This window comes from Dipodomys spectabilis, unplaced genomic scaffold, assembly GCF_019054845.1.
Source record: "Dipodomys spectabilis isolate Male_0828 unplaced genomic scaffold, ASM1905484v1 ptg000118l, whole genome shotgun sequence".
Classification (NCBI taxonomy): domain Eukaryota; kingdom Metazoa; phylum Chordata; class Mammalia; order Rodentia; family Heteromyidae; genus Dipodomys; species Dipodomys spectabilis.
Window position 1 is genome coordinate 76,949 of NW_024870795.1, and position 23,787 is coordinate 100,735.

The 23,787-nt window shown below is 54.3% G+C and overlaps 1 protein-coding gene across 3 annotated transcripts in view; it reads left to right on the plus strand.

The window, feature by feature from the left end:
- Pax7 (paired box 7) overlaps positions 1-23,787 on the plus strand; it is a 93,332-nt gene that overhangs the window by 31,032 nt on the left and 38,513 nt on the right. For all 3 annotated transcript variants that reach the window (XM_042688698.1, XM_042688697.1, XM_042688699.1), the window contains exon 5: positions 18,634-18,833. In XM_042688698.1, the coding sequence (XP_042544632.1) occupies positions 18,634-18,833 (200 nt within the window). The remainder of the gene's footprint in view (positions 1-18,633; positions 18,834-23,787) is intronic.

Genomic DNA, 23,787 nt, shown 5'->3' on the forward strand with positions numbered 1-23,787 from the left:
CCAGCTGTGTTTGAACCCTGATTGTCAGCAGAGCTGACTGAAAGTATTAGTAGCTCTCAGTTTCCAGGTCTTGACCACATAACCAGGCGTGGATTCATTCACCACACATCTCTAGCCACCCCACAGAATGGAAGACTTGTGCCTGGGCACGCTTGGTGGGCTCCCGCTGTAGAAATGGGGATGCTTCCTGGGAAGAAGGAAGTGTAGAAGTTGTTCCAACTGCCGCTTCCTTCCCCAGGCATTCAACTCATCTTGTTCCAAAGTAATGGCTCTGTCGGTTCACGTAGGGCTACAGTCCAGGTCAAAGGTCAAGTTCAAGTAGATTTGCAGTCCCAGTCAAAGGTCAAGTCCAACCTGGCCTCTGTCTTGGGAAGCTGGCTCTGGTCCACAAGGACCAAGACAGATCGTTGGGGGTGGGGTGGCTAGGGCTCTCGTTGAGCCCCAGAAAGACCAGCATGCAGGTGGACATACCTACAAGCACTGTATTCTCTGTAATAGACCCCCCGGAGCCCACGGTGGCACAGGACTCCAGCCAGCTGTCACTCAGCCCTGGTTGTGGGTCAGGTCCCTCTGGCTGTGACCCGTGGGAAAGGCTGGGGGAGCCGGAGGTAACTGCAGATGGCACTGGCTAGTCGTGGAGGCTGGGCACAGGCTTGGGGCGGGCTCAACCCTTCACCCAGGTGGTGCACAGCAGTGCCCCAAAGAAGACAGGCTTTGAAAGTCATTTATGCGAAGCCAAGGCAGCCAGGCCTTGGGCCTCTTGGCATCTCAGAGCAAACAAGCTCTTGGCAAGTGCAGAGAAAAGGAAACAAGATTGAATTTCCCTTCCGACTCACCTGGGAGAAATTCAGACTGCCTGGTGTATGGAGGGGGCTCTGAGGTCGCCTTGGGGGTTGGGAACTTTTTTGGGGGTCTTGGAGAAAGGCCCCGAGATATTCCACCATGGCAGTTGCTTTATGGCGCTTTGGCCTACTGAGGTGGGGCAGTTTTTCCTTTGGTCTGACTTCAGTCCCTCCTACTTCAGATCCATAGATCTGGCTTTGCTGTCAAGTTGAACAGTTGGGTGTTGAGGCCTGGCCTAACCACTGCCGCCGGCATACACAGGGGAACCTTTCTCCCAGGTTGCAGAGCTATCCATGACTGTGAAGCCCATGGAGGAAGAGACCCTGGCAGATGGGTCTCTACAGACATGGCTGGAGGGAAGAGCTGAGATCAGATGCAGGAAAATGAACATCCTTTAGTCATCACGATGGAGGACTAGTCTGAGCAGAGGTGGAGTTGAAGAGCATTAAAAGAACGCAAAGAACACAGTGGAGGCAGGCAGATCACCTCCTCCGTGGTGGCCCTCAGACCTCTGGCACACCTGCCCTCTTGGGAAGGGACCTCTAACCTGGATCTGTCCAAGCAGCCCTGGCAGCTGGGGAGGGTCCTGTCTTGGGTCTTTCCCCAGTGAAGCCCGGTGTCCACCTGCCTGCACCAGTTTAACATGGGCTCCTTTCCTTCCCAACACTGCCCAACTCCGTCCCCAGCCTGGCTGGCGTAGGCTGCATGGAATTCTGAGTCTGACCTACCAGGCCCACAGCAGCTGCCTTTGACCCTTGGCTGCAGAGTTTTTCAAGGGAGAATTTTTTTTCTTTGGTCTGTGGTAGGGCTTGAACTTAAGGCCTGGGTGCTGTCCCTGAGCTTTTTGGCTCGAGGCTAGCACTCTACTGCTTGAGCCACAGTGCCACTTCCAGTTTTCTGGGAGGTTCATTGGAGATAAGCGTCTCATGGACTTAACTGGCCCGGGCTTTGCTTTTGAACCGTGAACCTCAGACCTCAGCCTCCTGAGTAGCTAGGATTGTAGGCGTGAGCCACTGGCGGCTCTCAACACAGGGAGTTTTAATGTTCTGGATACCCAAGCTGCTCCTGACCAATGAAGTGTGTGTGTGTGTGTGTGTGTGTGTGTGTGTGTGTGTGTGTGTGTTTAAAGGCATGGGGTGGGTGTTGAGGTAGTGATTCGCTGGTGATTCACTGTGGATAGCTCTATGACCAAGCCATACTTTCCATCTTTGCCTTTTAACCGGTTTTATTTTAATAAAAAGCCTCACCAGAGCTGTCCACAGGGCCACAGGCATCTTCGAAGGCAGGTCAGTGTGAGAAAGTAGACACACCTAATACATGCTTATTAAACGTTTGTGGAAGTCAAGATGGCTCCCCTTTTCCCAGCTCCTACCCACACTCAGATACTTTGCATAGCTGTGCATATACTTTGCATATATTTGCATAGACATGTCCCCTAGGATTGGATTGGCATGTGTATCTCCAAGGGGAGGGCTGTGTGCGGGGCACCTGGGCTTTGGGCAGGGGTGTGTCTGGAAGCCCAGCAGAGGGAGGGACCCCTGGCTGGTTCTTGTTTGGACACATCTTAGGCAACGTTGGGTAAACAGTGACTCAGCCGCCTGGCTGGAGATGAGTCTCTTCCCCCGACAGGCTCTGCTTCCTCAGGTTTCTTCCCACAGCGTGTCAGGGCTCGGAGAATGTAGCAAGTCAAGTGCATGTGTTGTGTCGATTTTCCCCCGGGGGCCCTTGGGAGGGGTCTGGGGCCCAGGGACTGGGGGACAAGGGGTGGGGGCGGGGTCATCTCCTTTACCTCCATTTCCTCACACCCCTGCTCTGCCATCTGTAACCTTCATGTTAGACCCAGATGGGCTACGTGCCTCACTCAGGGTATCTAGGCTAGGACCACCTCACTCTCAGCCTCCGAAACCTTGACGTACTGGTCCCTCAGGGCCCCCTGGGGAGAAGAGGAGCCCCAGCCTGGCTGGATCACCCATTCACAGGACTGGATGTGCCTGCCACAATTAGGGGTACCTTCAGGAGACCCCTGTCTGTTGACTACTCTCTACCCTACAATGGCACACTCCCAAGTGTGTGTGTCCAGGGATCCCTGGGAATGGAGTGGGGAGGGGGGGCGGGAGATCAGCTGCTGCATGACCTGAGACAAGTCACTCCCCCTCTCTGAGTTCAGTTTGCTCAGGGATGACACAGTGGGTGGGGACTAACGTTGCTGCTGGCTTGGATGTAGTCTTGTTTGTGTGTGTATGCATGCATGTGTGCATTCGTGTGTTTGTGTTTGCCGGTACTGAGGCTGGCGCTCAGAGCCTGGATGCTATCTGTCCCTTGTTTTGTTTTTTGGCTTTTGTTTTTCACTCAAGGCCAACACTGTACCAGTTAAGGCACAGTTCTTCCACTTCCAGCCTTTTTGTGGTTCACTGAAGATGAAATCCTCTCAGATTTGTCTGTCTGCGATCCTCAGACCTTAGCCTTCTGAGTGGCTAGGATTACAGGTGTGAGCCACCGGTCCCTGGGCTGGACTGACTTCTGATCCAGAAAGGAAGCCCCAGCCACAGAGACTAAGACTGGGGGAAATGTTCCTCCTGCCCCCCACCAGCGTGGCCTCACACGGCAGGGGAAGGGGGTGGGCACTGCGTCCCAGGATGTGGAAAAATGGCCCTACCTTATCTTCACCTCGTGCACTAGCACGAGGGTTGAATGAGACAGTGAGCACTGTGGCTTGGTGCCTGGTAAAAGATGGCAGCCATTGTAAAGCCAGTTATTTGCAGGTCCTAGCATCCTTTCCCCTCCCACCACGAGAGCGCAACAGGAGAGTCCAGGAGTTGGGGGAATTGGGGGGGGCGGGGTCCTGAGTGTGCAGGCCCTGAGATCCGCCTGCTCCCCAGAGAGCCCCCATGGCCCACAGCCAGTGCCACACCAGCCCCCATGCCAGCCCCATGCAGCCTGACTCTCCGGCCCGTGCCCTGGGCCCCTTCTTACATCTCCTGAGGCCAAGCCTCAGTGGCTCAGGCCTATAATCCTAACTACTCAGGAGGTTGAAATCTGAGAATTGTGGTTCAAAGCCAGCCTGGGCAGGAAAATTCATGACATCCTCTTTTTTCTTCTTCTGTCAGTTGTGGGGCTTGAACTCTGCACTTGGGCGCTGTCCCTGCACTCTTCAGCTCAAGGCTAGCACTCTACCGCTTGAGCCACAGCGCCACTTCTGGTTTTCTAGTGGTTTATTGGAGATAAGAGTCTCACAGACTTTGCTGCCCCGGCTGGCTTTGAACCGAGATCCTCAGATCTCAGCCTCCTGAGTAGCTAGGATTACAGGCATGAGCCACCAGTGCCTGGCTTTCATGACATTTTTTATCTCCAATTAACCCACCCCCACAAAAAAAATCCAGAAATGGAGCTGTGCTTAAGTGGTAGACCACCAGCCTTGAGCCAAAAAGCTCAGGGACAGCACCCAGGTCCTGAGTTCAAGCCCCAGGACCGTCACACACACACACACACACACACACACACACACACGGTGCTCTCAACCCCTAATTCATGAGACTTACTGACATAGGATCCATGTCTGCAGACTCAGGGGGCATCGGCCATGTGTATACTCCAATCCCATAGGAAGCTTCAAGCCTCGCTAGCCTGGCTGGGCTGCCCAGCCGGTGTCAGCCAGCAGTCCCCCTCCCCCGCTCTCCCCGAGATGGCCTGGGCCAGGGGGACTCACTGTCCACCTGGCTTCTCCTCCCATCAGGTGTCAGTTAAGGAAGAGGGACCCCTAAACGTGGAAGGCTGAGGCTGGGCTAGAGATGCCTTCAGAAATGGAAATGTGACCCATTTGTTTATGATTTTCTCCCTGACACATAACGGGAACCCGATGGGAGCAATAAAGGCTCTGGGCTCGCCCCGCTCCTACCTCAAAAGTGCTGGAACCAGTCCAGTTCTCTGGAGGCCAAAGCGGTGGTTCTCAAAGCGGAGCCGACCGCGTTGCTCCCTGCCCCGGGCCTCCCCCCAACCCCCCCCCCCCCCCACGACCACTGCTTCCTAAACTTTTGAAAGACCCTCTCTCTGTTCCCCAGACTGCCCTGGGGGGCACCGGCTCTTCCACACTGGGGGCAGGAAGGCAGGGGCTCTGCTTCTGAGGTAGGGAAAGGCAAGGACTAGAACATTCTGAGCACAAGGTAGGCAGAGAGGGGCCCAGGGATGGAGCAGAAATCCTTGAGAGAGAAAAAGGGAAGGGAGGAAGGAAGGAAGGAAAGAAGGAAGGAAGGAAGGAAGGAAGGAAGGAAGGAAGGAAGGAAGGAAGGAAGGAAGGAAGGAAGGAAAGAAAATACACGAGAGATAGAATAATTTTCCAGGGTGTTGGCCATAAGGAAACCTCCTTGAGACATCGCGAGTTATTAAAGAGGATGAAAGAAAAGAAATGGTAAAAAAAAAAAAAAAATGAGCTTGCCCTCAGCAGGAACTGTACAATGTACTCTTATTTGCAAGAGAATTCAATTAGCTTGCAGGAGCTGAGCTGGGAGGGGCTGGAGGCCGGAGTTCTGGCTGGGAAAGGAAGAAGATGGACCGCCGAGGGGCCGTCTCCTTCCCGGTGTCACGGGGGCTCAGGGGTCCGGATGTGAATCCTGCAGCTCCACTGTAGGAATCGTAAGCCTGCCTGTGTGCACGGAGCGAATGCACCCAGCAGATCTGGGGCTGGCACCCTGCACTCTGGACCTGCGCCTTCCCACCATATAATCGGCGGCATGCTGGTCCCGTTCTCATTCAGCCCCTGGCTGTTTCGTGGGTGCTCCCTGGCCTATCTGGAGCCTGCCCAGCCTGGTGGGGAGGGGAGGGAGAGGAGGAAAAGGGAAGAACAGAAGTGGCAGTGTAGACACCTGGGGTGTGGAGTGGAGAGAGTAAAAGAAGGGTCTGGGTTCAAGTTCTTCTTCTTCTTTTTTTAATGGCTGGTCCTGTGGCTTGAACTTGGCCTGGGTGCTGTCCCCTGGAGCTTTGTGCTCCAGGCCAGAGCTCTACCACTTGAGCCATGGTGCCATTTCTCACCTTTTCTTAGTAGTTTATCAAGTTGCAGCCTCCTGAGTAGCTAGGTGGGTTCAAGTTCTGACAGCCCCCCAACCTGCTCCCCCATAGCTGTGTGACCTAGGGTAAGTCACTGCCTTACTCTGAGCCTCTCCCTTAGAACTGGGTTGGCATCTGTTCCTACCAGCTTAGATGACCTGTAATACACACAAAGCTGAGGGTGTGGCCCAAAGCAAACCCTCAGAGATGGTTTGTCTCCACTCAGACACCCCAGCCCACCCTCCACCCCAGTTCCAAAAGGCTCAAAGTATGGTGCTCACCCCTCTGAGAACCTCTGGGCTATTTTAATGTAACCATCCTATGGCTGGCCACATTTTGGGAAAATAACATTATTTATTCTATCAAGATTCAGCCAACAGAGCTCAGAGCAATAATTGCCACAGGGTGAAAGTAACAGATTTTATTTTTATTGATCAAAAAAAATATATTTTTTTTTTATCAAAAACACATCAAACTAGAAAAGGCGTAAGCAGCAGGGGCAAATTGGATTTTAACTCCCTTTAAAAAGCCGTTCCCTCCAGCCGTGCATCTATAGATGCTGGGCTCTCTAGAGAGACGCTCAGAGAACAGGGTGCATGAGGGGTCCCCAGGGGCTGGTGGGGGTGGGGAGGCTCTCTGGCAAGCCAAGCAAGTGAGTCTACATTTGCATTTGGGGGCCTCTGAGGGGACCTGGCACCTGGATGCAGATGGGGGGATGTAGTGGAGTGTCTGCTGTTGGTTTACAGAGCGTCCATCCTCCAGACCTCTTGCAACTGTGCAGCTGGCTCGCTGCGCTTTCAGCATGGGGCCGGGCGTCTGGTGATGCATAAATGCATCTCTAATGAGATTACTGTGTAAGACGATCTAAACAGACTCACCAGCAGTCACGTTGTCTGGAAGAGCAAACTGCTGTAGGTGTCTGCAGGTACACGGAAAATGAGTGCACAGATCGGGGCATGCAGAGGGAGGCCATCCATCCATCCATCCATCCATCCATCCATCTGTTGGTAGATCCATCCATCCATCTATCTACCTATTCATTCCTTCATTCCTTTACCCATCCATCAATTCACTCATCTTTTCATGCACTAATTCATCCATCTGTCCACCCATCAATCCATTGATACATCCATCTATTCAACTATGCATCTACTCATTCCTTCATCCATCATTTCATTCACTAATCTACCCATCCATCCAGCTATCAATCATAGGTCCACCTATTCATCCATCCACCCATTCATTCATTCATTTATTTACCCATTCATTCCTTCATTAATTCACTCATTCATCTATTCATTCACTAATCCATCCATCCTCTCACCAATCCATCAATCTGTCCATCCATTCATTCATCCACCTATTCATTCCTTCATCCATCGATTCATTCACTAATCCATCCATCCATCCATCCATCAGATTCATCAGATTCATCAATCAACAGACCCATCTGTTCATCCATCCATTCATTCATTTGTCCATTCCTTCCTTCATCCATCCAGCGATTCATTCATCTATTCATTCACTAATCCATCCATCCATCCATCCATCTACCCATTCATCAATCTGTCCATCCACCCATTCATTCATTCATTCACTCATCTGTCAGTTCATTCACTCATCTATTCACAAATCCATCCATCCATCAATTCATTTTTCCATTCATTCATTTGTACATACAGTCTGTCATTTATTTGCACATCCATCCATTCATTCATCCATTTAGTTTTTCATTCATTTATTTCCCCCCTTCATTTATCCAGCCATCAAATAAGTCATTCATTCATTTATTCAATGAATGAGAAGAAAACCCTGTCCTTACAGAAGGAACTCATGGCCCCTCCAGATAATTCAAGCGGCAGCTAGAAGACTACGCTGGAGTTGGCCTGTGGCAAGTGTCCTCCCAGTTCATTGATAGTGTGACAGAGTCTCCCCCTGGTACACCCTGGAGATGGTCTGCTTGATGGACTGCAAGGGAAAGATGCAGAGAAGAGAGGGGCTTGGGTAGGAGCTGGGAGCTGAGGTGGTGAGAGGGGAGGCTGGCCGCTGGCTCCAGGTTTGATGGGCTCGTGGCTGTCAAGAATTGTCTGGTGAGCTAGGCACTGGGGACTCATGACTATAATCTCAGCTACGGAGGGTTGTGGTTCAAAGCCAACCAAGGCAGAGAAGCCTGTGAATTCCATCTCCAGTGAACCAGCAAAAAGCTGGACTGAAGATGTGGTTCAAGTGGTAGAGCACCAGCTGTGAGTCAAAAAGCAGGGCAAGAGTGGGAGGTCCTGGGTTCAAACCTTGGTACCACCCCACCCCCAAAAAGAAGAAGAAACTCTTATGGTGCATCTACCATGGAAGGTGGCAGGAGCAAGGCCAGGGGAGGTAGTTTCTACCTCCGAATTGCCCCTGGCTGAGCCCATCTGAGGCCTCCCAGGCCTTTCTGCCCCTGTCTTCCCATGGTGGACCCCTTCTCACAGAGCAGGTGGCTCTGGTGCTGTGGCTAACTTTCCCCTGGCTTGCTGTGGGTCCGTGGTCCTCAACGTGTGTGCCCCGGTCCCCCTTGGCAGCACAGGCAGCACCTACCTGCCCAGGACCCTGTTGGAAACAAAATCTTGAGAGTGAATGCAGGAGGCGCCAGGAAGCTCCAAGCTGTGCTTACAGCACCCCACCTGCCTGCAGTTCCTCTCTCCCAATCTGAGTGGAGACCTAGCTCCTGGGCACCCTCCTGGGTCTCCGTACGTCTCCGAGTGCTTATAGAAGACCCTGGCCCCATCTGTAAGGGGACAGTGAGGATCTGTGAAGGGGAGGAGCACAAGGTGAGAACACTTGGTCCACTCAGACCCTCGGGAACCACCGCTTCCCTCTGCTCCCCTCTGTGGCTGCCTAGAGGGAATGCCTGTTAGAGTCCCAAGGTTCAAGGTTGGCGCTCCACCTCTTGAGCCACAGCTCTGTGTCTGACTTTTTTTTTTAACTGGCTGATCAGAAATAAGCATCTCATCGACTTTTCCTGTCCAGGCTGACTTGGGTCTGTGATCCTCAGATCGCAGCCTCCAGAGTAGCTGGAATTATAGGAGTGTATCACTGGCGCCAGACCCAACAGGATCTGGAGCAGATGCATAAATGTGCCTGCAGTTCACACCTCTTTTCCTTCTTTGCAAGGTGGTTTCCCTGGGCGCAGGCACCTGGGTAGGGGCAGACCCAGAGCCCCTGCCCTAGTTGGGGGTGGGCTGGAGGCAGATGACAAACTCCTCCTTGCCCCTCCCACACACCCACCAGCACCCTGACATCCAGACCCAGCTCCGAGCCCGTGTCTCCCGGGACCCAGTGCTCCAGGACAGGGCGTCTGCCTGACATGGCGACGTAACAGTAATTAAGAAATAAGCTCCCTTGCCCAGCTTCACAGTGATCATTTGGCTAAGTAACTACCATGGTCCAGTGCCTCAAAAATCACCATTAGAGCACGCTCCTTACGGCCATAAAATTTCTCGTTTTCTGCCTTTCACCAGCCTCCCCCCGCCATCTTCGCCTTGCTTTATTTATACATTCGTCCTCAAACAATGGCAATAAACTCTTTCCCAGAGTGTTGCAAATCAGAAATTTGTCCACATTTTTCCACCACCTTCCATGTAGACCTGCTCTGCCTGGGAACGGGCCTGGCCAGGCCAGCTGGAGAGGGGCTGGGCTGCCTAGATTGATGGGGCCCTGACAGGAGAGGGGGGACAGACAGGAGGGGAAGGGAGGAGAGAGGCCAGGGAAACATCCTATGAAAGGCCTCTGCTACCCAGGGACCAGCCAGCCACGAGGGGTCCAGGCCTGGCCTGGGGAGGGGAGGGGGGGGAAGAAAGGAGGAGGAGAGGAAGGAGGAGCCTTCTCCACTCCATCCTCCAAAGAGAGAAAGAGGGGCTTGGGCCTAAGGGAAGCCCCTTAGCCCCTGCCCCAGAGGGTGCAGATTGAGGCCTTCCTGTCCCCCACAGGAGTCAGTTATGACTGGGGTGTCCCGTAGTCCTTACTGAGGCCTCCAACTTAGAGTTCTAGTCCTGGATCTTCTTATGACAAACTCCCTTTCTCCTCTTCTCCCGTCCCCCAGTTTGTGGTCTTTTTTTCAAACATCAGACTTTATTTTTTCTGTTCTCATTTGAATTCGCCTATCTTAATTACACAAAGAGGTTCCAGGGTGATATTTTCCTACGAGCAGCGTAGAGAAGGGTTTGATCGAGCCCCGCCTGTGACCAGCATGTATTGGAAGCCAGCGCTGCTGATAATGCTGTCCTCGGGGGAAGGGTTGGGGGAACAACACCTTTTCACTGCTTGCCGATTTGTTTGTTTATTATTTTTTGTGTGTTTGTCAGTACTGAGGTTTGAGCTTAGGGCCTGGGCACTGTCCCTCGGCTTTTTGCTCCAGGCTAGCATGCCACTACTACTTGAATCACAGCTCCATTTATTTGGAAATAAAAGAGTCTCACAGATTTGTCTGCCCTGGGCTGGCTTTGAACCTCCATCCTCAGATCTCAGCCTCCTGAATAGCTAGGATTACAGATGAGAGCCATTGGCGCCTGGCTGAGTACCTGCTGAGTACCCGTGACATTTCGGTACAGGCACACGCTGTGTAAGGATTGGACCAGAGTCACTTGGACCTCTGTCATTTCTGTCTGTCGGGAGCGTTGAGAACTTTCCATCCTTACTGTTGTGAAACTGATTATCCATTGTTGGCTGTGTTCCTCTATTGTGTGTGCTCCGGGGAAATGACCAGGGGTCATCTCTCCTGTCCACTGCCAGTACCCCTGTTCCGCAGGCCACCTCTCTCCAGCCTTCCTCCCAGGTATCTGGGTGTGAATTGAGCTCCCCAGGGAGCCAGAGATGCAAGCTGACCCCAAGTTGCTGGCTTTGACCTCCATGCATCTCTTGGGGTGAGGTCTTACTGCTGGTGGGTGGATGGTGGGAGTTCTGGTGCAGCTTTCCATTCTAGCAGGAGAGGCCTGCCCAGGACAGAGCCGTGGCTCAGTGCCGGGGTAGCAGAAGTAGGCTCTCCTCCATGAGTGCTCATCCTGTCCATGTTCCTCTGGACTCTGGGATGAGCCCAGTGTTCATCCTTCCTTCTGTCCTTCCTTCCTCCTCTGTCCTTCCTTCCCTCCCATCCAAAGGCAGGGGGAAGGAGGTTTGTCCCTGCTGGGGCCTTTGTCCTATAGGTTTGAGAGGCACCCAGGAAGAGGCGGAGTAAACCCCTACCAGATCTTGGCTCTGCTTGCAACAGAAGGCTGGGGCCCAGGGGTCCCCAAAGCTGGAAGTGGGGGGCCGAAGGAAAGGTGGATGGATGGGCTCCAGAGGGGAGGGGCAGCAGGTGGGGGGAGAAGCTGTGGCTCGGGCAGGCTCCGGCCAGTCTGTGTCTGTGAGGATGCATGCACCGGGACTCTGTAGCTGCAGTTCCTTCTAGCGTCTCCTAATGACGAACATTCTCAAGTTAAAAACAAAACACAAAAAACAACCCTTACTATGAAGACCTGGTGTCTACTCAGGAGGGGTTCCCAGTTTGGTGACAGACTCAGTTCCCACACTCACAAAGTTCAAACGCCCCCTCACACGGCGGGAGTATGAGGGGTATTTTGACAAACTGAATATATCCACCAGAAGACCTGAGAGGGTGGCAGGAAGGGCCAGGGCCCAAGAGGCTGGTGACACAGTCACTGAGGCTTCATGGAGGAGGTGAGTTTCAATCCACCTGGCAGCATGAAGACATCAACTAGGCCTGGGCAAGGCGGACCTTAGCATCCCTGAGGTGTTAAGAAGGGCTGCTGGCCAGCGGCCTGGGCTCAACCGTTCTCTGCCACTGGGCAGAGAGCCTCCATCGGCCTCCGTTTCCTCATCTGTATATTGGAACTCAGCAACACCAAGCTCTTAGGCCCTACTGAGATTGAGTTCCTCCAGGAAGAGAGCAGGGTAGGGCCAAGACACATAGGCAGATGGTTTCCGGTATATTCTCCACGACCTTCTCCCCTAGTCCAGCCTTGCCCCAGCCTCCTCATGGCTGAGCAGGGAGGAGAGCAACACAGACAGAGCAGGCAGGAGCCTGTGTTTCTGGAGCCAGGGTCCACGTGGGTCCACAATGCCAACTCTCTGTTCCCGGGGCTGTGTGGAGCCGGGTGTGAGCCGAGGGAAGCCGGAGGCCCGACTCCTCAGTCTATACCCATTGTCCGTGCCTTGTGGGGTGGACGGTGTCTTCTGAGGGGACAGCTGGCTTGGACATCCTGAGCATCCGTCCCCCTCCTTGACCCTGGATACCTGCCACACTGATCCCCCCACCCCACTCCTCTCTGTAAACACCACTTGCATTCTGGAACATTCTCCCATAAAAGAGCTGGCACGTGAGGGTCTGTGGGTGTGGCTGGGTCCCTGAGAAATTCCCACATTGGTGACTGGGAAGGGGGAGGGCCGGGGAGGCCGTGGTTCACTCATTCATGTTTTCTTCACTCCTTCATTCGCTCAGTCATCCCTGCACTCACGCGTGCATCCGCTCTTCCTTGCCTTTGTGTTGTGTGCCGGGCACACACTGGTCTCTGGGGCCAAGGGGATACAGAGGTCAATTAAGTTCTCATCACCCAGAGGTGCCAGTTGTTCCCAGCCTCAGAAGGAAGGCTGCTGCTCACAAGGCACCTGCTATGGGCCAGGCTAGGCAGTGTGCTAAGCCCTTCCTTTCTGGCCATGCCTTCCATCTCCATGTAAGACGACTCCACGAGGTAGAGACTGTTGGTTTCCTGACTTTTACAGATGAGGAAACCAAGGCACAGAGGGCCGCAGCCACTTCTCCAGGTTGGCAGGAACTGGACACCCCTCCCTGAGGTCCATCACTGCCAACCCCACACCCCCAGAGAGGAGGCCCAGAGGGAGTTCCTAGGGCAGATGCAGAAGCAGAGGTTCCAACAGGACAAGTCAGGTGGCCAGAGTCATGGAGCAGGCCGGAGCCGGGGAGGGGGGGCTGGGGATGGTAGCTCATTGGGAAGGGAGGCCCAGAAGCTCACCAGTCACAGATGTGGGAGCTCAGACATGGGGCAGCTCTACTTCTTCTCCTCCCTGATTATCCCCATCCCTGGACCTGTTTTCAAAATGACCTTCAAAGTGGTAGAGTACCTACCTAATAACTGCAAGGTCCTGAGCTCAAATCCCGTGACCACAGAAAAACCCAAATCAGCCAGCACATGTGGCGGCAAGAGGCAGTGATATCAGAGCCCCAGTCTCCTGTCCTTCCTTCTCTTCTCCAGGCTTTGCCTTGGCTGCGCCCTGCTCCAGCCCCATCAGGTAGGACCAGGTAGCTAGGAACTCCTTAAGGGGCTAGTCTCTATCCTCACTGCTGAGCGGCCTGGATGAGCCCAGAGGGGCTGTGAATGCAGTCTGGTGGTGGTTTTGGAGGTCTTTGGCACCACAGGAGGGTGTAAGAGGAGAGTCTGAGCAAGCTCCTTCTAGGGCATCTGTGCTTCTGTGTCTTCGGGACTCCATTAAATGGTTCTCCCTCCTCTCTGACAGTGTGATCCCTTCCCACGCTCTATACTACCTTCCCAGGACAACAGCAGGTTAGAGATCGAAGCTTCTTCAGCTCTGTCTCAAGGCAGGTGAACCTTAGTTTTACATTCTCTGTACCCGGGAAATCTTCCCTGACTCTCTCCTCAGATTCTTCCAAACCCTCAGCACCCAGTTTCTTCTCTTCCAAGGTGTCCCTTGTGTTTGATTCACAGTTCAAGCCCCTTGAGAAAAAGCAGCTCTGAGATCTGCTCGTACAACAACACAGCACCATGTCAAGCCCTCTACTCCTTCCTTCTTCCTAGATCTGCCCCTTCCTGGCAGGAATGTATAAACAGCGCCATCTCCTACATGCGTGTGTATGGACAAATCCAAGCTGTTGGCATGTTGGCTCTGTACTGAGAACACCCCACATGGGCCCATGTTTGTTTTGCCCCTGGGTACCAGGCAGCAGAGCCTCAGCAGTGTGAAGGCCACCAGCCAGAACACACAGTCCTCGAGGCTAGCCAGGATGGTGGTGGAAGGTGGTGGGGACCGACACGGGACAGCATGCCACGTGCCTGGTCTAGGCGCTGCAGGCGAGGGGCAGGCCTACCCTGGGGGCATGGGTGCGGTATGGAGGGAAAGGAGGTGTAGCATGGACGCTGGGCAGTGCCCAGTGCTGAAATGGGCGCCCAACAGCAGTGTGGCAGGAGAGCAGGACAGCAGGGCCTGCTGCGTCCCCCGGCCGGGCCTCCAGGGCAGTGAGCACAGAGGGGAACCCCTGTGTCTCCGGGCTCCCCTCGGCCTGCCCCGCACACTGGTTACAGTTGAGTGGTTTGCGTGGAGGGGCCGGGAAGGTGCCTTGCTGAGGCCAGCCTGGCGACCCCCAGCTGGGCTAATAAATGACTTTTCCATTTTCCAAGGCCTGCGCCCAGGCCTGCTTGGTATTCAGGGGCGCCTGGCCCACCCTCGCCAGCTCTCGGCTCTGCCCGAATTACTTGATTAAAACGCATATCAACTATTATGTGATTCGTTTCTCTGCCACCGCTCCACGCCGGGGCCTATGTTAAACTGTAATAAAGCCTGGCTTGGGAGGTGGCAAGAGCGGGGCAGGGAGGGGGTGGTGCAGGCGTGGGCGAGGAGGTTGTCTGTGATAGGGACAGAAAGACGCCCCCCACTCCCCAAACCTCACCAGCACGACTCGCTCCCCCAGACCCGGGGAGACGACGGAGGGGTGCAGCCCCTTTCTACCTTCTGTAAGATAGACAGGTCCAGAAATGACAACCATTGTCTTTCAAGACGTTTCCTCCAGCAGGAGAGTGGAAGCAGCCACATCCCTGTAATCCTAGCTGCTGCCTAGAGGCTGAGGTCCCGGGACAGCAGTTTGAAGGCAGCTTGGGCCAAAACGTCAATGAGGCACTTTCCCCCAAATAACCAGCAAAGAGCTGGCCTAGAGGCCTGGCCTAAGTCAGAGCGCCAGCTGAGTGAGCAAGCCTAAGGCCCTGAATTCAAACCCTGGAACTGGTGAGGGGTGGGGGAGGGAGGGGGAAGTGGGGAGGAGAGAGAAGTTGCTGGAACCAAGCCGGAGCCAGGCTGGCATCCTTGTTTTCCCCACTGTTCTGGGACTCCACAGAGTACCTCACACGGGGCTAAGGCTGCCTGATGGAGCTGCCAGGGGAACTGGGGAGGCTGGATTGCTGGACCTAGTGCAGGGGTTGCCGACTGTGGATAGCAGAGTTCAAAGGGCACCGCAGGACTGTCCTGCAGGCGCAATCACAAACGCAGCATAGACGGAGCGCCCGCTGAGTGCCAGGCACTGCACACCCCCCCCCCCCAATGCTCTGAGATCTCCAGCTCGGCGAGGACAACACACTCACGTCCACTTGCGTTCAGTGTCTCTAGAAACTTCCATATGAACTCTCCTGGTTCCTGGTAGATATGCTTTCCAGGCTCTGAGGACGGCACTGAAATCCACCTGCATTGGCCCAGGATGCCGTGGTTTTGGGGGAGGCTGCAGGGCGTGGGGTTGCCTGGGAGGGCCAGACTCTGCCACACGGAAAACCCCCAGTTAAGGGGATGGAGGCCGAGGCAGGTCACGGGGTCACGGGGCTTGCCACATTGCTGAGGCCTCCTGGCACACCTGGCAGTGGACACGGCTTCCTGGGGTGTCAAGCTGTGGGAGGAAGTCCTCAGAACAGGAGGGGTACCCACCTCCATGAGATTGAGAGCTTCCTCAAAGGACTGCTGATTTCTCTCCCATAAGGCTGGAGGGTCCCAAGGCATGCAGGGGGTGTGTGTGTGTATGGGAGGGAGGGTGATCAGTGTGGACCTCCCTGTTCCCAGAAGCAGAGACAAGAGACAGAGACAGAGGGAGGGCAGGGGGAGAGACTCTCTCAGGTCTGTCTGCAGACCAGCAGCTCCCAGCTACTGGAGCAGGGGGGAGGGACGGGGAGAGGGAGTTACAAGAGGCACATGGCTGGCCAGGAGGCTGCTCCCAAGCCCACCGGTGCTCCGTGAACGCATTCCCGAGTCCCCTCTCCCCACTGCCCACTGCCCGCCCAGGCTTCATGCAGAAGCAATCAGCTTTTCCTGCAGGGGGGACACAGTGTCATCCAGCAGGGCCACTCTGTGGCCAAACTCACTTCATCCTGTTGATGAATTTAACTGCAGGCTGAAAGATTACTGGGGTTGGGAGTGGGAAAGATGCCCCAAGAGGGTGTGGGGTGCAGGAAAGTGAATCAGGGTGGATCGGGGTCTTGTGTGTTTCTTCTTTGGCCTTGTTCCTCCTACATTCCCCCTCTTCCTGTCATCTTCATCACCATCATCAATGACAACAATAACAGTCCCTCTGCTGGCCTTTGTATTCCAAGTTCTTCCAGAGTTTTTGTTTCTATTCTCCAAGCCATCCCACGAGGTGTGAAGGGATGTGTTTTAATCCTGTCTTTCCTCAGCTGAGAAATTCAAGGCTCAGAGACAGGAAACAACTTGTCCAAGGCCACACAGCAAAGAAAAGAAAGAGTTCAGGATCCAGGCCTTAGGTCTCCTAGTCCCAGAGGCCTTGAAAAAACTCTCTGCCAGTCAGTCAGTCTCTCAACCCCTGTCCAGGAAGGGAGCATGGGCCTACAGGCTGTGTGACCTCTTTCCATGGCAACCTCTCTGAGCCTTATCATCCTTATTCATAAACGAGCCAATGGTCCTTGTCATGAGGCCTTAGAGAAGACTTTTCTCAGGGGGCTGCAGTCACAGGTGGATGGCAGTGGTGCTCTCTTAGATCTGAGTCTCTGGGAGGCATGGGGCAGACTTGCTCTCTTCAGCATCCAGAGCGTTGCTATGGCAACGCCTTCCTCCGAGAGGACCATTCAGCATCGGCAGCCTGTGGGCCCTGCTTTGCCCTCTTCACTCTGGGCTTCCACTTCCATGGAGTTCCCCAGATCCCTGCCCAGCCAGGAGTGGAGAGGAGGGGGTGGGAAAACTAGACCAGAAGTCCATGATGAGTCTCACAGCTTGGTGGAGTCTGGAGAGCAGGGGTGCTGGAGGGGCAGGACCACCCCCCTTCCTCATTGAACATCAAGTAAACACTGGTCTTCAGTTCTGGTCCCAGCTCTGTAGCCCGCTGCAATTTTCTCAGTTATTTTATATTTTATTATCAAAGCACATTTGAAAACCTGATGGAAGAAAACCAGTGCTCTTGTTGATGGCAAATGAGTGTCATTTCATAAATACATGTATACATATGTATATAATTATACATTCATGGGATGGTAAAGACCAGGGGTGTGAAAACCAGCACGGCTCAGTTCCACTAGACATTCAGGCAGCTCTGGGCTCTGGCCTGGCTTCCTCCCTCCCTCTCTCTCCTCTGAAGCTAGAAGAGCCCAGGCACCCCCTGCCAGGGCTGTGCTGCCCCGTGCTGCAGTAGCCATCCACCATCTGCAGCTCTGCAACCTTGAATTAAGATAAAGTAAAAACAACAACAAAGATTGCCTCTGTTTTCTTCCTTGCGCTGGGACCCAGCTGGGGGTGGGGTGGGGTTCGGAGCGCTTTTTCTGCCCTTGTCCAAGGTCACCTGGTGGGACAGTTTGGGCAAAGGGAGGCCATCTCTGCCCTCCAAGGAGGAACTGAGAAGCCATGGGGTGAGGGCTTCCACCAGGAAGGCCAGGGCTCCTCTGTCAGACTTGGCTGTCCTTGCCGGATCTCTGCCTAAGGATTCAGCCCCAGTCTGCCTCCGTTTACACAGGCCTCCTCCTCCCGGGGTCTCCTGAGGGCTTGTGACCTCATCCCCATCAGAGGGTTTCAGGAAGGGGGTCCTTGTGACTTGTTGCATTTGGCCGTGATGTTCTGGGAGGAGGGCCCAGTACGCCAGCTGCACCCACCCTGCTCGGCTCAGATAGGGGCTCCCGTTCTTGCTCAGGATTGGCCTCAGACCATAATCCCCCTACCTGTGGTCTCCTTCCACATCGCTAGTATTACAGGCACTGTCACCACATCCAGCCTGTTAGTTAAGATGGGACTCTCACTAACATTTTACCATGGCTGGCTTGGAACTACGATCCTTTCAATCTTTGCTTTCTTGGTAAAGAGCCACAGTACCTGGTACTGCATCTTTGTCTTAAGGTCAAGTCTATTGAGGAGCAACTACTGTACAGTATGACTTTATTTGGGGGGGGGGGGGGAAGATGAATTCTGACAAATGTATTTTGTATAAAACTGTCCTCCAAGTTTTACATCATGAATCTCTTTCATGTCTGTAAATAAATAATCTAAATGTCCAATGGTCAGGGATTTACTGCTTTTTTTTTTTTTTTTTTTTTTTTTTTGCCGGTCGTGGGACTTGAACTCTGAGCTTGGGCGCTGTCCCTGCGCTCTTCAGCTCAAGGCGAGCACTCTACTGCTTGAGTCACAGCGCCACTTCTGGTTTTTCTAGTGGTTTATTGGAGAAAAGAGTCTTATGGACTTTCCTGCCCGGGCTGGCTTTGAACCGTGATCCTCAAATCTCAGCCTCCTGAGTAGCTAGAATTACAAGTGTGAGCCACCAACACCGGGCTGCTGCTTCTTTTTTTAAATGGGTTTTTGCCAGGGGGTGTTAAGCAATCCTCTAGGGCTGGGTGAGGAGGTGGCTTCTACGTTGGCCCAATCAACTTCCTTGTGCTCAGGAAGGGCTCCGTCCTTGGGCAGTGTCCAAAGTGGGCACAGGGGTGGCGATGCTTCCTACCAACCCCAACGTTTCACTAAGCCAGTGCCTTCTTCCCCCGTCTTGCCTGGCTGCAGGGAACCGCCTGGATGAGGGCTCAGACGTGGAGTCGGAGCCGGACCTCCCGCTGAAGCGCAAGCAGCGCCGCAGCCGCACCACCTTCACGGCCGAGCAGCTGGAGGAGCTGGAGAAGGCCTTCGAGCGGACCCACTACCCTGACATCTACACGCGCGAGGAGCTGGCGCAGCGGACCAAGCTCACCGAGGCCCGCGTCCAGGTGAGGGGCCTCCGCTGCCCTCCAGGGCCCAGATTGGGGGGGCAAGGCCATGAGTTCAACGTCATTCCCCCCTCCAACGTCATTCTTCCTCCCAGGAAGACATAGAAGTGGTGCACCTGGCACAGAGGCAATGGGCAGGGAAGGTTGGTCGGGTGAAGGACTGGAATGAGAAAGAGGGGGAAAATAGAGACGGAAAAAAGGGGGAGGAGGAGAGAGAAGGGGGGAGGGGGGAGGAGAGAGAGACACTAAGGAAGGAAGGAAGTTAGATATTCAGCCCAAAGAGAGAACTCAAGATAGATAAGCATCTCCATACATCTGATCAGGGACGGAGGTAATGAAGAGAGAAATTGCCAGACAAGCCTGGTTCCCCCCCGCCCCCAGATGGGTAGCTGAGTTCCTCATTGTGAGAGGAGACGGGGTAGGCATGTCCCTGGCCAGAGCTGGGCAGACCCGAGGGGGCCGGGGTTAGGGGGTGAGCCCAGGCCGGCGGCTGAGCCCTAAGCGGCTTCTGGGAGACCTGCAGTTGATCTGCAGCTCAGGGCTGGAAAGGGCCTGGGCTGGGGAGGCCGGAGAGAGCAGACAGGCTGGGATGCACGGCTGTCACAGGAAGCCGGTCCTGGGCTGGCTTATCCACAGAGCAGAGAGGTGGGGAGCGGGGAGAGGGACCCCCCAACGACACACTTCCACACAGGGGAGCCAGCCTCCCTCCAGAGTACCACGCCAGCTACTGTGGTGTCTCACTCTTGAGCCTCAGTCAGACCACCTTGTCTTTGACGGGGCCACTGTGCAGAAACGGGGGGCTCAGAGCCGAGGTGTGTCTGAACCATGCCTGGCTGATGATACTAAGCCCATCTCGTGTGTGTGTGTGTGTGTGTGTGTGTGTGTGTGTGTGTGTGTGTGTGCGCGCGTGTGTGTGTGTGAACTCAGAGCCTGGGCTCTGTCTGAGGTTTTTGTTTTTGCTCAGAGCTAGCACTCGACCACTTGAGCCACGACTCTACTTCCGACTTTTCGCTGGTTCATTGGAAACAAGATCCTCATTAGCTTTCCTGCCTGCTCTGGTTTTGAACCGTGATCCTCAGATCTCAGCCTCCTTAGAAGCTTGGATTACAGGCGTGAGCCACCGGGCGCCTGGCAAAGCCCATGTTCTTTCCGCGTACAGCAATGAAAATGTTGACTCAGGACCTGGAATTTGAGAGCAATAGGGAAAGTTCTAGAAACAAATCCACCTTAAGCCCTCCAGGAACCTCCATCTACCCCCTACTGGCAGACCAGAGGGGCCCTAGGCAGCCCTTGTAGAGGGGGGCTGGTGGCCCCGTCCGCCCCCCTCAGCCCCCCCTCTCTGGTGACAGCGGAGGAGCCCGCCCCTCCGCCCCTTCCCTGCAGCTGTTGCCCGGTGCATTCTTCCCGGCTTTCTCATCCCTGGGCTGGCTGCTTCCCACCACCTTGAAGCCTGGCTGCTTTTTGTAAAATTTCCTGGCACTGCTTTTATTGGCCCAGGGGACCCAGGAACAGGTGTCACTCCAGGTCCAAGGAGGGAGGGGGCTGGGAATGGAGGAGTCCGCGTGGAGCAGCCCAGCATCCTCGTTCTTGCTGACTCCCAGCATCCATGGGGCTTCTCCAGGGGCCCACTGGGTCTCTCTTCTCTCACCAGAAGTCCCCCATCCCCCACCCCACCAGGCAAACCCAGGGTCTCTCCCCGCGGGGCGCCCCCCCCCCCCCCCCGCCTTAGCCCAAGAACTTCCTAAGCAGAGAGATGAACCCAAATAGTTGAGGTTTTAAAGCACAAACAAAGGCGGATGAAATCAAGGTCGGGAGACATGACTCCAGCACGCAGCTGCTCACAGAGGTCCCTGAGGAGAGCCGGGCTCCGAGCCCTGAAACCAGCAGCAAGGCCTGCAGCCCCCGCCCCGCCCCTGCCGTGTCCCTGTCGGCAGGCAGCTTTCTGTCCCCCGAAGTGGTGTCCCTCTATCACTCAGGGGTGGCCTGCAGTGGTCACCAGGGCCCCTCTGAGTGACCGGTCCTCACTGGCAACAGGGGTGTCTGGGGAGAGGATGAGATTCTCGCCACAGAAAAGGCTCAAACTAAAGACAAGGCCACCGGATTGGAGGCCCTGGCAGAGGGACCCTGCTATAGGGAGCGGAACAGGGACTTCAAGGCCCTGAGATTGTTAAGGCTCCACTGTAATGTGGCGTTGAGATTTTGCCATCTTAGTCTCCTTCTTCTTGTCCTCCTCTTCTTCCTCCTCTTCTTCTTCCTCCTCCTTCTCCTCTTTTTTTTTCTTTTGTCAGTAGTGGGGCCTGAACTCTAGGCCTAGGCGCTGTCCCTCAGCTCTTCAGCTCAAGGCTAGCGCTTTACCACTTGAGCCACAGCGCCACTTCTGGCTTTTTCTGCTTATGTGGTGCTGAGGAATTGAACCCAGGGCCTCATGCATGCAAGGCAAGCGCTCTACCACTGAGCCACCTTCCCAGCCCCTCCTCCTCCACCACCACCACCTCCTCTTCCTCTTCCTCCTCTTCTTCTTCCTCCTCCTCCTCCTCTTCTTCTTCCTCCTCTTCCTTCTTCTTCTCATTCTTCTCTTCCTATTCCTCTTTCTCCTCTTTGTTTTTTGTGCCAGAATGGTGGCTTGGACTCAGGACTTAGGCCCTTGTCCATCAGCTTTGGTGCTCAAGGTTGGTGCTCTATCCCTTGAGCAACAGTTCTACTTCTGGCTGTTTAGTGGTTAGTTGAAGGTAAGAGTCTCATGGACTTTCCTGCCGGGGCTGGCTTCAAACCACAATCCTCAGATCTCAGCCTCCCAAGTAACTAGGTTGGCCTCTACTTCTAAGAAGTGATGGCTCTGAAATCTTGTAGTTCTGTGACATCTCAGTAGCCCTGCAGAGGGGAGAGCAGGTGGCCAGGGTGGGGGTGGGCTTGGAGCTGGGTGCCTGGGACAGATTCCAGCCTCTCCATCCTCAGTCTCCTCACCTGCAAAGTGGAGATGACCACAGTAGAAATAAAAACATAGACACCCCTGCACAGCAGAGCGCTTGGGGGAAAGGGTCTATTGTGGGGAAACCTCATACTCTCAGCTATGACCGTATTTTGCCTCTTGATGTTTGTTTTCCACTGGCTGTTTGCCTGACACTACTCTGGGCACTGGGAGTTTGGTGGACAGTAATTCCAACCCACATCCTATCACTGAGTATGAAGAGAAGGCTTAAAAATGAACGGCCAAGCTGGGCACTGGTGCTCATGCCTATAATCCTAGATGCCCAGGCTGGAGGTCCACAAGACTCGGATTATCTCCAATTAACCAGCAAAAGGCCAGAAGTGGAGTTGTGCCTCAGGTGGTAGAGTGAATGAAAAAACTCAGACACAGCACTAAGGCCCGAGTTCAAGCCCCAGTATTGGGGTGCGCGCGCACACACACACACACACACAAAACAGAATAATTGGGGCCAGGAGCAGGGCTCAGTGGCAGAGAAGACTCAGTGGCACAAGACCTTGAGTTCCATCCCCAGCACCATCACCACCCACACTTACCACACACTCATGCACACACGTACTTGTATACACACAGGCACGCACAGAGGAAAGAGTAATCAGATCCAGCTCCTATTTTCAGAGAGCTCAACCCTGACCAGGAGGTCGTGGCTGGGAGGTGGAGGTTGCCACTTCCCTCCGGGAGTCCCCATTTCCTGTCTGGAAATGCAGCTGGCATCAAAGTGGCAGAGGGCCCCGCGGGGTCAGTGGGATGTCACGCGGTGGCTCTCAGCGCCTCTCCTATGTCAGCTCACCTGAGATCCAGAACCACCCCCAAGTCAGAGGGTGTTAGCCCCGTTTTTGGGAAACAGGCCCGGAGAGTTCCTGGGCTGTCTCCATCGGAACCAGGAGTCAGAGGTATAGCTGCAGACCCAGCTTCTCCAGAATATGGTTTTCTAAGCAGGGTGAGGTGAGGGTGTCCTGGTTGAAGAAGAGATGAGAGAGCGGGCAGCAAGGGGCAGACCTTCTCCTCTAGGCAGCCCCCCCCAACCCGTGCCCTGCCTGCCTGCCTGCCTGAGCTCACTGGGGCCACTCCTTGGCTTGTCTGTTCTGTGCCAGGCAGAGGGCAGCTTGGGGACCAGGACTGGGTCCAGCCCATCTCTCCACAGTATCTTGCTTGGTGTAGAGCAGAGTCCCCTTGAAAGTCTGGGGTGAGGAGGATAAACATGAAAGAAGAGAAAGGGGAAGAGCAGCAAAGGGAAGGAGGAAGGACCAGAAAAGACCAGTGACATTGTGGACTCTAACCCCCTCCCCCCCCCGAGCTGCCCATGTGCTCATCTCGGCAGGTGTGTGGTCATGGGGTTTGGAGGTCTTAAGTAACCTGGTACCAAGGGGTATTGGCATCTTTACCCCACCGGGGGAGACTCAAGCTAAAGCCTCATGGCTTCAGTTCCAACAAAGACATAGGAGAGCTTCCCCGTGTTCCTTGTTTTCCATCCATTCATCCATCCACGCATCCATCCAGCTTCCATCCACACAACATCCACACATCCATCTACACATCCTTCCATCATCCATCCACACGTCCATCCATCTATCCACACATATCTCCATCCATTATCCATCCACAAATCCACACATTTATCCATCATCATCCATCCATCCACACATTAACCCACTCGTCTCTCTCTATATCCATCCACACATCATCTACACATCCACTCATCCACACATCATCCATCCATCTCCATCCATCATCCATCCACATCTTTAAGCATCTATCCATCCATACGTCTATCCACACATCATCCATCATCCACACACACACACATCCATCATCCACACATTTATACATTATCATCCATCCACCCACACATTAACTCACACATCTATCCACATATCCATTCACACATCATCCACACACATCCATCCATCATCCATCCACATACCCGTCTACACATCCTTCCATCATCCAACCACCATCACACACATC